This window comes from Hyposmocoma kahamanoa, unplaced genomic scaffold (assembly GCF_003589595.1).
Source record: "Hyposmocoma kahamanoa isolate Upper Pololo Valley unplaced genomic scaffold, ASM358959v1 220, whole genome shotgun sequence".
Taxonomy (NCBI): domain Eukaryota; kingdom Metazoa; phylum Arthropoda; class Insecta; order Lepidoptera; family Cosmopterigidae; genus Hyposmocoma; species Hyposmocoma kahamanoa.
This window is the reverse complement of record NW_020653740.1, coordinates 733,720-748,052: the sequence shown is the minus strand read 5'-3', so window position 1 is coordinate 748,052 and position 14,333 is coordinate 733,720. Positions and strand designations below refer to the sequence as shown.

The 14,333-nt window shown below is 33.5% G+C and overlaps 1 protein-coding gene across 2 annotated transcripts; it reads left to right on the top strand.

Moving 5' to 3' along the window:
• Window positions 1-389: 389 nt before the first annotated feature.
• Window positions 390-14,218, top strand: LOC113227913 (purine nucleoside phosphorylase). Of its 2 annotated transcripts, none has more exons than XM_026461002.1 (6): window positions 390-579; window positions 3,457-3,569; window positions 4,386-4,564; window positions 9,905-10,147; window positions 12,812-12,955; window positions 13,824-14,218. In XM_026461002.1, the coding sequence occupies exons 1-6, from the start codon at window positions 482-484 to the stop codon at window positions 14,019-14,021; spliced, it is 975 nt and encodes a 324-aa protein (XP_026316787.1). In that variant the 5' UTR covers window positions 390-481; the 3' UTR covers window positions 14,022-14,218. The 2 variants fall into 2 exon arrangements, with proteins under 2 accessions (XP_026316787.1, XP_026316788.1); XM_026461003.1 differs by having other exon boundaries at window positions 392-579; window positions 3,457-3,551.
• Window positions 14,219-14,333: the final 115 nt, after the last annotated feature.

The window sequence follows — 14,333 nt, the reverse complement described above, 5'->3', positions numbered from 1 at the left end:
TAGTGTATAATAAATTGAAAAGATAAAAAGAGTTAGTAGGTATCACTCGTATTACCTATATTACTAACATAGTCGCGACTTGCTCACGTTTTTATCACGTTACATACACAACACGCAACGAAAAAGGAAAGAAAATTCAGTAGTGTCTATGTAAAACCATTGTAGAGCTAAGGAGTAATGAATAAACGACTTTATTAGCCAATTGTTGCACTTGTAAATAAGGTCGTCATAAATGGCAGTAAGAAATAATATGCACTTTTTTTGCATAGATTTTCACCATATCGTGGCCTGTGATAAGACTGATTTAAAAGCTACTTATTTACCGAGAGACGAGTGCTCGTAATTGCTGCCTATATTTATCATCAGCGAGCTAATGTTATAAAGCCGGTCGAGTCTTCTATCCATCGCATTACTCGTTCAGTTATCAAACGCTATAGACCTTACGACTTAAAAGTAACTTTGACATTGACACAGTGCAGAGATGGCGCCAGTTAACGCGAACGATGTTTTAAATGGAAATAAGACTTATGTTGCTCCTCTTCCTGAAGCTACTACTGAAACCGGAGAAGGAATTAAAGGGTAAGTGTTAGTTCACGATATTATAAGGCTTATATTATCTTTCAAGAATTCATTCATATACGTCATGTTAGCATTTATTCAAATAATTAAATTTGTGTCAAATTAAGCAATACATATATCTTTCAAAACTCGTGATAGTGGTGGCGAATTAAATTACAAAATAAGCAATTAAAAACAAAAAATACAAGTGCAAAATTGAAGACGTAAATTGGTATAATCTTGAACACGATAATGACGTACACCCTTGAATTTATCTATGAATTATAATGTTCATGGCAATCAATGAATAAAAAGAGGAATATATTTAGATTCAAACTGGTGAATAATTTTATATTTATATATTACAAGAGTCTGGAAAACAGTCTTAAGAAATTAAGAAAATCGGACACTACCTAGAAGCTTGTGTTGTGCTTGATAAGTATAATTAGTTAGGAATGAATAAAAACCTGTCCAATGCATTCATTTTAACTTTACCCCATCTACGTTCTTATATTATAAGTTATATGGTTCAAAATGAGTTATATTAGGGATTTAGTTACGTTGTACTCTGTAATTGAACCTCATCAGTCAGGCATTCAGCAGGTCGAGACTTTGCCGGTTTGACAATGACACGCCCCCAACGCAGTTCCACCTTCAATTGCGTAATATACTTTATCAATTTTACCTTGCATAATAACGGTAGGTATAAATAACAGAACAATTCTATTTTTGGATACAATTTATGAACAGAATAATTATTTCATTTTCAGAATCACAATTTATAATTTTGTTGTTTATGTGCAATATTTGTTTTTTATTAAAACGTATTTTTTTTCCGTAATAATGCAATGAAACTGCAACAAGGCATACACCATGCATGCAAGCTAATTATTTTTTAAACGAAATTATATATACAGAGTGTTTTTTTTTTATAGCACAGTATGGAGAAATCCGAAACCATAGAAGATTCAAGGAAACTGTTTTAGGAATCATTTAGTCTTTTTTGTGAATACAATTCTTGCATAATCAATTATTTGGTCAAGCGTGACGTCCATAAAAATGAATAAAATTGATCAACTATTTTTATTATTACAGATAAACTCAGTTTCTTATAAAAATTATTTTATGTATTGGGAGAAAAGACTACGCCAAAAAATAAGACTAAATGGTTCCTAATGTAACACAATTTCCTTGTATCATTTGTATTTATATCTTCTATGGTTTGGGATTTCCCCATACTTTTTTTTTAAACTCTATATTTGTGGTAACGTCATCAACTTCCTGGTCGTATCCCTGTCTGCTAATAACATGCTATTAAAAATTCGGCCAAATTAAAATTCTATCAAGTAAGTTACTGGTAAGTTAGAGAACATACCATCATAGAATACATATATAATACTTTAATACATGTAGTATAGTGTTATAAACATTCGACTAAAGATAATTATGTAATTAAATGAGTATCGGACAATCAAATTATGCCACAGAATCTGCCAACGCAGAAATCTTGATTACGTTATTTTTATATTTTGTGTCGTGCCAATATTATAAAATTTATGAGATAAATACGTTTAAGCTAGTGACTTATTCCTATCTTGTTAATTGATTAACAGTTTAAAAATAACTTGAAAACCATAGATTTTAGCAACTGAATTTTTTTTCTCTAGTTTCACAATTTTCGTTGGTTCGTTCCGTGGCTTAGTTGGTATAGCGTCTGGCACGGTATGCAAGAAGACGTCGGTTCGAATCCGACCGGATCGAAGGAATTTTTTCTGAGTCTCTTCTAGATGTTTGTATTAATAATTATAACAAACTAGTGGAATAATTTCACAAAAAATAATTGAATATCAATTCAATTAAAATTTAATTCACAATTTTCGTTAACTTTTCACGATATTTTTTTGTTTGACCATGTATAGTATAGTATCTATTGCGTTGAGTCTCCAAGGATGACCATCGGAATGACTGGCCACAAAGACAGACTGACTAGATTGAAAGAAATTAGAACGACTTTCTTTTGGACAAAAGACGACGAGGGCAATTCTAACTAAACCTTCAGCCAACGAAGACGACTTCTCCAGAACATATTGTACAGACAGACTGTATAATACAATAAAATGTTACAATAGCTAGAGACCGCGCGATTTATTCACATAAATAACTGCCCCTATAGATTACAAGGTCTAAAATTTTAAAAAATATTCAATATTTATAATAATTAACAACATACAGTCAAGAAACAGCACGGCAAGTTTGACACTTTGATCTGCTTATCACAAACGATATATACAAATATGTAGAGTTGCATCGTAACGTGTTCCTGATCTTATACATATTACCGAATACTATGCAACTTATTACATATGATAAATAATTTAAACATTATTAATAGTACTATATCAAGTTTTCGATTAAGGTTTTCAGGTACACCATTTTGGTAGGTACCAAGTCAGAATAAAGTTAATTTTATATTTATAAACCGTTTATATTTAATTTACTCATGCTATAGAATTATGACTAAACGTAATTTGAACATACACGTGCACAGATGGGTCTGCATTAAATTTGCAAGTATAACATCAATTTAATAAGGTCTCTATTAAAATAGCGGTAACAAGTAAATCAAAATGGCAGGACGAAGTAATGTTTTTCCGTTAGAACCTTATTTAATACGGTGTGTATAATACTTTTTTTACGTAAGCCCAGATTACATTACTTAACTATTAACTCATGTATAACACACTAAAGTACGTCATCCGTTTATATGTCATGAAACTGTACTATTTTCTTTGAATATACTAAGTATATTTTGCTATTTATATATAGTAATTAAAATAGGCAAATACGATGAGATGATTGAACAAATTTATGTGATATTATTGTTGTTACTTCTTTCAGCTATTCATATGAGTTGCTACAGGAAATAGCAAATTTTCTGCTGTCGCGCACGTCAGTTCGACCCCGTATTGGAATCATCTGCGGCTCTGGGATGGGTGCGTATTGGAATGATGGTATATATTATTGTCTATTTTTTATAGAATTTTTCTCCTTAATTAATTAAAGTATAGACTTTCAATTAGTATAATCTCAGAAACCATATCACTAAGGCGCTCTTTTTAGTTCTGAACCAAAATTCCATTGTCTATGGTACTGTTACTGTACTGAAAAATTTCATTAGAGTCCTGTATACAAAACTATAATGAGTTTTTTAAAAAAGAACGTCGTATTTTTGCTTATTATAAGAGCATCTTTAAACATATCCTGTGTTCCTGAATAGAATAACGCCACTACATTTGTGAAATTATTAAAATTCAAATTATTTTATTAAATAATATCTCAAAATGTTGCATAATAGATACAAAGGCGTAATTTGACAAAAAAGACCTATTTATCTAAAATCAATATAAAGATTGGTTGTGTTTCATTATTTCACTTTACTTAGAAAAAGTATTGTATGTAGGTACTGTACTAAAATATCAACAGTGACTTTGAAATGTAGTAGGTAGTCATCATGACAAGTACTACAATTTAGTAAACTTAAGTATATAATTTAAATATTTGACTCAACATAATATAAACAGTCCAGGACCCTCGGTTCTACATTAGTTATAGAATTACATTGATTTGATCTTTCACGGCATTAACAAATTATTTTATTTTAAAATCCGAAACGCTGAGGTTTATGTTTTTACACACGATTAAGTCCCGATTTTAAAATCAAATAAAGTTATAGAATTTGAAGTAAAAATCCACATCGGTAACCTAAATGCAATTTTCGAAGTATTCGTTTGTAGAAATCGTAGCTAATTGTGTTAAATTATAAACAGGATCTCTAGCAGATAGCATAGTAGACGCACAATGTTTCCCTTATACGGAAATCCCCAACTTTCCCGTGAGTACAGTTGAAGGACATCAGGGAAAGCTTGTTTTCGGTCACATCGCTGGAGTGCCCGTCGTAGCCATGCAGGGAAGATTTCATTACTACGAGGGCTACCCACTTTGGAAGGTGTGTGTAATCATGATTTTTACTTGACATTATATTATCGTTGCCGCGAAAGTGGCTCGTGTCGTAGTATTTATAAACTTATACATAGTACCTACTAATACCTAGATAGTACATTAATTAAAGATGTTCTTTTACGGAATAGATACGAATTTGGTATTTTTGTTGGCTTAAATGAATTAGTGCAATCTTCTTACGCTATAAATGCTTGGCATAATGGTGAAAAGATTTTTCAAGTGGCGTTGAGCGAGGTGCGCCAGATTTACAGGAAAAAAATGATACATGGTGCGGAGAAGCTCCTTTCGGGCACCCTAAGTTTAGTCCAATACCAAGAAAATACCTGGATAGGATAATAGGATAATAATAAATAGTACATTATTGCAGAGGCCGGGATGTAAGGGATTGCTGGACGAGTATGAGTTACAAGGACGAGCGCCAGCGAGAACTTGTATTAATACCAGTCAATCAATCCCCGTTCCCGCTGAGACATGTCTAGAATTTTTCTCAAACAATGTGAGGAAATAATAAAAAACTTAAGAGAGGAAGTTGTATAAAATAATAATTAATATTAAAAATAATATTTAACGTATTAGGGCAATTTCTAAAAGAAAATGTTATTGTTTTTCCAGACACTTTAGTGGTAATCTGCTGAAGTTCTGATGATGTATTTGAACGTGTATCTATTACTGTATTTTCGTTATCGCTCTTCTCATTAGCACTCATTTTCGCGACCGAAGTTCAAAAAAGACAAAAGAATACCAAAATATTTTAATTTAAATGTTACCGCAATTTTCTTTTTTTTAAGTTAGCGGTAAAGGTAGGAGTTTTTAATTATGAACACTGGCAGTTGATAATGGATTTTCATACTTACTTTCCAGACCTCGGAAAGAAGTCGCATGGTCCATAAATGACACACGAACACGTCAAATATTAATTAATATTTTATTACTTTTTCTATTGTACCTACATCGTCCTTTCTTTAGTCTTTTATTATTTCCTCACATCGTTTGAGAAAAATACTATATAGGCCTCGGCGGGAACGGGGATTGCTTGATTCGTACTAATACAAGGCCTCGCTGGCGCTCGTCCTTGTAACTCTTACTACTCTAGCAATCCTTTACTTCCCGGCCTCTGCAGTAATGTACGATTACATTTAACAATAATGTAAAGAACAAAATATCCAATTATAATAAGGCTAAGGAGAAATTGTAGGTATATTGCAATTTATGTAAGCCTGTGATCATCGAGTATAATATAACCAGAAATAGAGACGAAATAAGGGCCATATATTCCTGGTAACACATTAGCGATACAGCTCTTATAAATATCAACTCCCGTTTGCACTGAAATATAGACAGGCAACTACTGACCTGTGCGTACGTCTCCGTATATTCCAATAAATATTCAGTATTTATTGTAATAAAGATAATATCTCTAACAATGCCGTGCTGTTCTATTCAGTGGTGTGAGAAAGACATCAAAACATCTAATTACAAAACAAACGGAATCACATTTCATCGGTAATTAAATATTAAATATGTAATTTTGCAATTTTTGTCCATTATAGCAAAGCTCAAGTTAACTGGTCGATTTGAAGTGAAACAGTTGACGACACCCGTCAATTGTTTCGAACTCGGGCTAGCCAATCGGAGCGCAGTTATCACAGTAATGATGTGGCAGAATAGTTTTCAAACAAGTTAAATGACATTTTGTCTCTATTTCTGATTGTATACTCGATGCCTGTGATTCATGAATCACCTTCATGTTGCGAATTTAGGTTTTGAATGTTTATTTACGTCTTTGTTACTAATCTAAAAAATTACCAGTTGATAGAGCTTAAATACCTGTATTATGATTAGGAGGCAAGTTAGCTTAAATACTAATAAATATGTAGATAGTTAATTAATTATTTTGGTATGTGTTTTTTGCGAAGCTAAAGATAATCAGATAAAATTTAAGTGGGTAATTTTAAGGTTAGTAATCTATACCTAATTTCGTTGGCAATTTTTATTGTTTAACTATTCAAGTATATTATCGTGTAATATTAAATAATATTTCAGGATTACTGCACACTTATATTAAGTAATACTTCATGATAATGTTCTAGAATATTTAAATGATATTAATTACCACCGATATTTGCTAAAGAAAGGTAAATTGCGTGGTCGAGTGACTTGCACACCGCTTTTCACGGTGTCGCCAACTCTAAGGTTCGATCCCAGATCGATGTAGAAAAACGAACTTTTCTATATTGTCTCGAGTCTGGGTGTATGTGGTACCGTTGTTGCTTCCGATTTCTATAACACAAGTGCTTTAGTCAGGGATCGGAGCAACGTATGAGATGTTGTCTAAATATTGATTAATTTATTATTTATTTAACTTGAAAATTACCCAAGTCGATTGTATTCATTGTTCAGTATGGATTACTTGACTTGTCGCGGAAGGGAATGGATGCGAAATTTTGTAACGAAATAGCATAATGAACTGTATGTCAATTTCGTAACGTACAAACTACATACGATACGATAGATGCGGAATTTTAGAGACTGCGTTAGAATTCTCAGGAAGAACAACAATAGAGGTCCTTGTGAAAGAATTTATGCAGGTAAGTACTGCAACCTTAGCAATTTCTGCCGCCAAGCAGTAACGTGAATATTACTGCGCTCCGGTTTGTAAGGGTGCTAGTGAAATTTTCCTTGACCTTCAAGCATTATACAGGGTTATTTGTAAAATACTAATAACCGCGCAGAACTGTATTACTAACATCATAAATAACAACTTTTTTGTTCCATAACTTTTAATAAGTCACCAGATTTTACTTTCATACAAAAATAAAAATATTTAAATAGAACGCTCTAAAATAATTTGTGCAAAACTCGAGAATCGTCAGGAATCTCCGACGCGTCTGAGGACGCTTACACGTTTGAACTTTACTCCTTACTACCAAATATAGATTTTAAAAATATCAGATAGAAGATACGAAAACACTAAGAAGTTTATTTATTGTCTTATCATGATTTATCAAGTCACGAAACAAAAGTGATTATTTATGATGTTGGTAATCTAATTCTGCAAGGTTGTTAGTATTTAAAAAATTAGCCTGTATAAGCGACTAGTATTACCTAATTAACCGACTTCAAAAACAGGAGAAGGTTCTCAATTCGACTGTATGTATTTTTTGTATGTAGGTTACTCGGTAACGCCGATGATCCTTTTTGTTGGAATGAGGATACGTCATTAGTGGTCCCATTTAAATTTGAAGAAAATATTCCACGTCTAGGTGTGGCAAACTAGAGAATGAATCCGGTTTCGCGCAATTTCCGGTAACCGATTTCATTGAAACTTACCAAAAGGATGTAATTCCACGAACGTTTGAGGTCGGTCTTTTTAGGTACCTACTAAAAAGACCGAGTACCACTCTGTACTGAGATTATTGTACATATTATTTATTACGGAGGGAACGAAACTTACTAATAAACAATACCAGGGGTCTTGAGAATATTTCTCGACCTATTTGGTTTGTTTGTTCTTGATAATGAATTGACATTCGAATGCTCGAATCGCTGAGAAAAAACAAAAGTTATTTCAGGAAGGTTTTTGTGTGTATATTCATCGCGCAAATTATATTCTTAAAATAACTTAAGTTTTATAACTGTTTATCGTATGTTTCAGTATTACGTCTGCACCACTGCCAATGCTGGGTTGACTAGGTCAAATATGTAATCAAAGTAGTAAATAAACATTCTGTATAAAAATCTGGAAATTGTGATTCGGCTGATGTAAACGGGCTCGACCCCCAGCGATGTAGGTTATCTTTTGTTATGAACCCACAAAGACGACAGAGTAAACCATAGATAATACACTTATATTTGGAGTGAACTACCTACGACTGATAATAATATAACGCTCAATGAAACTTTCCTTTATCAAGTAAACATAATTTACCCATAATGAGGTGTGAGAAATTTAGAACGACTTTTAGAACGGATTTAAAACTCTGAGAGATTAGAGAGAGTAAAAAAGTTAAACCTACAATCGGACATTATTAATAAAAATTTGGAAAAATACCTCCGAATTTTTTTAAATACGGGATAAACAAGTCCATAACAGTTGCAGTGCTGATCAGAGCTTTAAATTGCAAAGATCTGAGGGGTACTGCCATGGCGTCCATCACCCTGAGGCATAAGTTGCAAAGTCCCAGGAGCCTGTAAGTTCACCGTGCACCCTTTCAAACTGGAACGCTGTAATGCTTATAAATGTATTAATGAAATAGGTAAAGTGGCGTCTTTCCCGAATGGACTCTTTCACAAGAACCTCTACTGCAACTATTCATAGATCAACTCTTATTATTATTACGTGTAAAATTATTATAATTATTATTATCTTATTGCTCTTAATAAAGTATCACTATCACATCATACATTTTTTTAACGCTTGTGGTTTATTAGTAACTCCATGTTTTCTAAATGTTTGCAAAGCATGTTTAGTAGTTTTATCCTCCGCCATTAAACCATGTGAGATTATATTTTTATTCATTAGGTTGACTAGTTGGATTATTTTTATGCTCATAGTTCTTGGCAAGACTTCTCTGTTATGATGTTTTAGGCTGAACGTTGTATTTTTCACCGACTTCAAAAAAGGAAGAGGTTCTCAATTCGTCTAGTTTATTTTGTGCATATGTTACGCGTTTACTTCGACATTTGAGAACCGATTTCGACGATTTTTACTTTGTTGGAAAAGAGGTACTTACCCCCGTAGTAGTAAGTACCATTTAAATTTGAAGAAAATATTCCACGTGTAAGGGTGGCGAATTAGGGGATGAATCCGGTTTATTTTATTTCACCGACTTTCAATGAAACTTGGCACATTTTTGTTATATGAAATGTAAGTGCGCATTTGACCTCCATCTCACCTGATGGAAAAATATAACAATGCACTAAATATTTCCTATTCACTATCGCCTTGAATGCCCAAGTTATAACGTTTAAAAAACAAGTCTGCAGGCAAGGAATTCCACTCTATAGACGTACGCCATATAAATGTGGAAGAGCAACGCTTCGTGCGAATCTTTGGAACATCCACAACATAGGGGTGGAACCCAAGCCTACGCCTAGTCCCCGGGTGATGGAAAGGATAGATCTAATTTTAATGAATAGAAAACACAGTGAAATAGGGATAAGCAATGCTTCTGAGGTCGATTTTTGTTTTATAAAAAAGTTATGCTAGCGTTGGCTACACTTAGAATATTACCAATTATTGACTGGGTAATATTTGAAAGAAAGAAAGATATTTTATGTGTACTTGCTCTTTGAATTTACTACTAAACTTTGAATCTCTCCACAGTGCTGTCTACCCGTTCGAGTGATGAAGCTCATTGGAATCAAGACCTTAATAGCAACAAACGCAGCTGGTGGTTTGAATCCAGATTTCAGAATCGGAGATTTCATGATTGTTAAGGACCACATCAATATGATGGGTTTCGCTGGCAACAATCCTCTACACGGACCAAATGATGACAGATTCGGACCACGATTCCCGCCAATGAGCAAAGCCTATAATTATGAATTTAGAAAAATTGCCAAAGAGGTAAGGAATCTGGAAACCGTACTTTCATAACAAAATAGATAGATAGATATATGTATAGATATACACTTTATTACTCAAACGGAAGAATAAAAACAGTACATAAACAGCTTAAAACTAATATGGGCATAGACGATCTTTGAGGCAGAGGAAAGCTAAAAAGAATGGGATACTACTAGTGTGCCAACGATAAAATTTTAAATGCATTAATAAAAAATTACATTATATTATTACCAAATAATAAATTATCATATTATTATAGTAGGTATACCTACATAACGCACTGTATTACAATAGTGTTGTAATTAAAAATATGTGACATTCGAGATTATAGTATTACTGAACGTAAAATTGTCTACACGTGAATAAAACCGTCATTAGGATATTGTAAGAAACAATGAAATAGTACTTTGGGTAAGTATTAAGGGCGGTAATTAAGAAATTACTAACGAAAGATTGTTAGAAGCTCGAAGCCGAAGGCTGAGGGCTTTAATGACTCGATGTTTGTATAATTTTTACCGCCCGTGGTATATACAATGTTTTTCGTCACATCAAAATCCAAAATATCAAGATTGACGTGCTCTGGGCAATGATATTATACTTGTTTATGCTCACTGGCTCTGGGTATATAAGCAGAAGAAAAGGCAATATGGAGGATGATAAGAACCTTTACGCGAGTACACAATAACGCCTAAACAGATGTATGTATCAACGAATTATTTTGTTTTATTTTTAATTGAAAAATGTTTTCAAAAATCTAAACAAATCTGAAAATTGCACAAATACGTCGTTTTCTTCTAGTGAAAAGAAAATTGTTTAATATAAAATGTATGTACATTGGTTAATTAATAATTAATACAAACTGATAATGCGAAAGTAACTCTATCTGACACCTAAACTGCTGAACCTAATACATTTGGTATAGAGATAGATGGAACCTAGGAGAAGGACGTAGGCTACTTTTTATCACAAAAATAAATCTTAAAGGAGGTAAAATAGGGGACGAAAGTTCCGTTCCAAACCAATCATGTCTTAAGTACCCAAGTAGTACAGTAAGGCTACTCGAAGTAATTATCCTACGCCGACGAAGTCGCGGGCACCAGTTTGTCGGTTTTAAAAATAAAAATATCACGTTTCCGTAACCTGTTCAAAATCTATCAGTTTTGAGTACCTTAAGAAACTGATCAATTATTGAAAAAAATACATTAATTAATCAGCGATATATTAACTTCTTCACATTCAATATCGATACATTTAATAATTGGATTGTTTCATAAAAACAACTAAGTTTCATAGCATCTCGGGGGTTATCGAGGTTCGGAATTGCTGCCATACTGCACGTCATATTAATCGACATATTACAGACGACTCGTTATCTCTATGCCTCTGGATTTATTCAAACTAACAAAATTTATTTTGTGTTGACGAAACAATATTTTTGATAATTTCTGTAAATCGGGCTCGCTCATCTGAGTTTCTCGAAATTTTTTGGGCCAAATTTAATTAGAAATTTACCGTGAGCGTTTTGGTGAAGGAAAATATCGTGATGAAACCTGCACGTCGAAGAAGGTTCACAAACCTCGGAAAACGAGTGATGTCCCCAACCAGCAGTGTGCCAGCGTGGCAGACCACGGGGCAGACTATGGCCTAAAGCCTCGCCTGAGAGGAGGCCGAACGGATACCATGCTGGTCTGCCACGCAAAGGTCCTGGGTTCTTTCCCGGGAGATTTCTTTTTTATAATACTAAGTGATGGGATGAACAAGTCGTGCACCTGGTGGTAAGCGACACGCCTGTCAACAATGGTTGCAGTGCCACTCATAGCTTTAGGTAAATAGCAAAGATTTGAGGGACACTAGCACTATGCCCGTCACCCTGAAGGTGACAAGTCCCGTGTGCCTGTAATTTCACCAACGATTATAAAGATATTTGTAATTATCTATATTAACACAATTATTCATATAAATTTAGCTTGAAGTTTAGTTTATAAACTATATTGAACACTTCATTTTGATCTTAGCCAAACGTCCGACAAGAGAAATTATATTACTATAATAATTTATTAGCGACGTCTCTTGTCAGCCGCTTGTAGCTGTAAAGGTACCTGGGATGAATGAAGAAAAACTTTCATAGACTTCTCACAAATGGCGCTAGGGTAAAAAGTCGTTAAAACAACCGAAAACAAAGATCTGCAACAAGCACATAGAAAAATGCGTTGGGTCTGCTGGTTCGTTTAGCTTAGTTGGGAGAACGTACGCCTGGTATGCTGAAGATGCTGGTTTGAATCCCGCCGAATCGAATTATTTTTTCTTTGTATTCGATCTTTGTATTAATAAAAGTAAAGAATAAATCAATAAAAAATGTAAATTAATTTTGTCACAAGTATTAGGTACGTAAGTAGGTAAATACACCGAAAATTTTTTTGTGCTTAATAAATCTGTGAATGACTAGGTAATCTGTGAATGATATCGGCAATGTTTCTGTTTTCTGTTCAATTCGAAAATATATATATATATTATATATATATATATAGTTACGATTTTTAATATATTCTACAACTCATATTTACTTCAAAATCAAGCTACTAATATAATACTACGCCATTAACTCAAACGTGTTACGTGTAGTAAAAGTAATACTAATCACCACTCACGTTCTGATATTTTTAGGTTGCCGTAGAGTTGAATTTAGAAAATATCGTACGAGAAGGAGTGTATGCTTGTCTTGGTGGCCCTAACTTCGAAACGGTGGCAGAACTGAAAATGCTCAAAATGCTCGGTGTCGACGCCGTCGGCATGTCTACAGTACATGAGGTTTGTATAAACAGAGTTTTTATGTAGGAATTTTATTCAAAGAGCTGATCGTCTTTTATTTTTTGGGTTAATTTTATGTAACGTGTATGTTGTAACCATTAAATCTATGGTTGTAACCGTCATATTGACCTACCAATAAAGGTCAATGATAACCATATGCCACCGCGAAGTGCAAAGAAAAAAACCATATTAATAACGGTCTACAATGATTAGTGAAACTTTGTTAAGTCATAGCCAAACCGATTTCAGTTTAAAGTAGCTAATTAGGTGTCGATTGCTTAATTACCTTATTAATTAATTTTATAGCTTATAGGTTAACAAATTATCATAAAAGTGTTACATTGTCACAATAACCCTCGCCAATCAATATTTGCTGTTATTGCGTACTTAACTGTATATTTAAGTAAATAAATAGTAAGATAAACAAAGGTTTATCACAAAATTTTCAAAAAGTAAGCTTTTTACACAAACAAGTCATTAGAACAACTACATTTCCTTATTTTAAATAAGACACTGAATTTCGGAATGTTTTGTGATTATTATAAACATGCAAAATTGCGTCATGGGGTATCTATTAGCCGGTACGAAACAATACCTAAGAAAGACTTCTTCTTTTTCTTGAGTGTTATAAAGAGTGTTTTGCAGTCATTGAAGGCAGCCACGGATTAAATCTACCCAAGATTTTGGTACGCCGTCGTGTTGGCTTTCTAGAAAATTGTCACCGGAAGAGTGCAATACAGATAACGGTGCGCCCAGGTCGTTAAAATGGTGCTTGTTTCACTTGTTGTAGAAGTTAGTAGCAACAAAGCGAAGCCGAGGGTCTTCTAACTTGTCAGCCTAAAATGAGAATTTAATGTTTTGATTCCAGGTGATCATAGCACGGCACTGTGATCTAACAGCGTTCGCCTTGTCTCTAATCACAAACGAGTGCGTGACGAGCTACGACGACGACAGTGAGGCGAACCACGAAGAAGTTCTTGACGTTGGTCGCATGCGACAGGATGTACTCAGCAAGTTTATCGCTCGGGTTATCGAAAGATTCGATAAAGTACAAAATAAGAATTAAACTATTGTTGCACGTCAACGTTGTCCTGTTTTCAAAGGTTGAAGTAGTAATGATGCTTACTTACTTACCTCAGACAAAAATATTGAGAAATAATTTGTACCCCGATAATTTGTCCACAAATAAGTATCAAAAAAAAAAAGTTATTCGAAAATGTCGTAAGTATGTATTTGTTGAATTGTACGTACAGTTGCATTCGAGGCTAGTAGGTACACTGAGCCCACTTTTCATTGTCATAATTACCTTCCACTTACAATATTGTATTCTATATATGTATATATATATATATATATATATATATATATATATACATAT

What these genes read in the sequence shown, in the direction of transcription:
- LOC113227913 (XM_026461002.1), top strand. Translation starts at nt 482, where the DNA reads ATGGCGCCAGTTAACGCGAACGATGTTTTAAATGGAAATAAGACTTAT. An exon ending in ACCGGAGAAGGAATTAAAGG is followed by an intron (nt 580 to 3,456) that starts GTAAGTGTTAGT and finishes TACTTCTTTCAG; the next exon opens with CTATTCATATGAGTTGCTAC. An exon ending in AGGGCTACCCACTTTGGAAG is followed by an intron (nt 4,565 to 9,904) that starts GTGTGTGTAATC and finishes ATCTCTCCACAG; the next exon opens with TGCTGTCTACCCGTTCGAGT.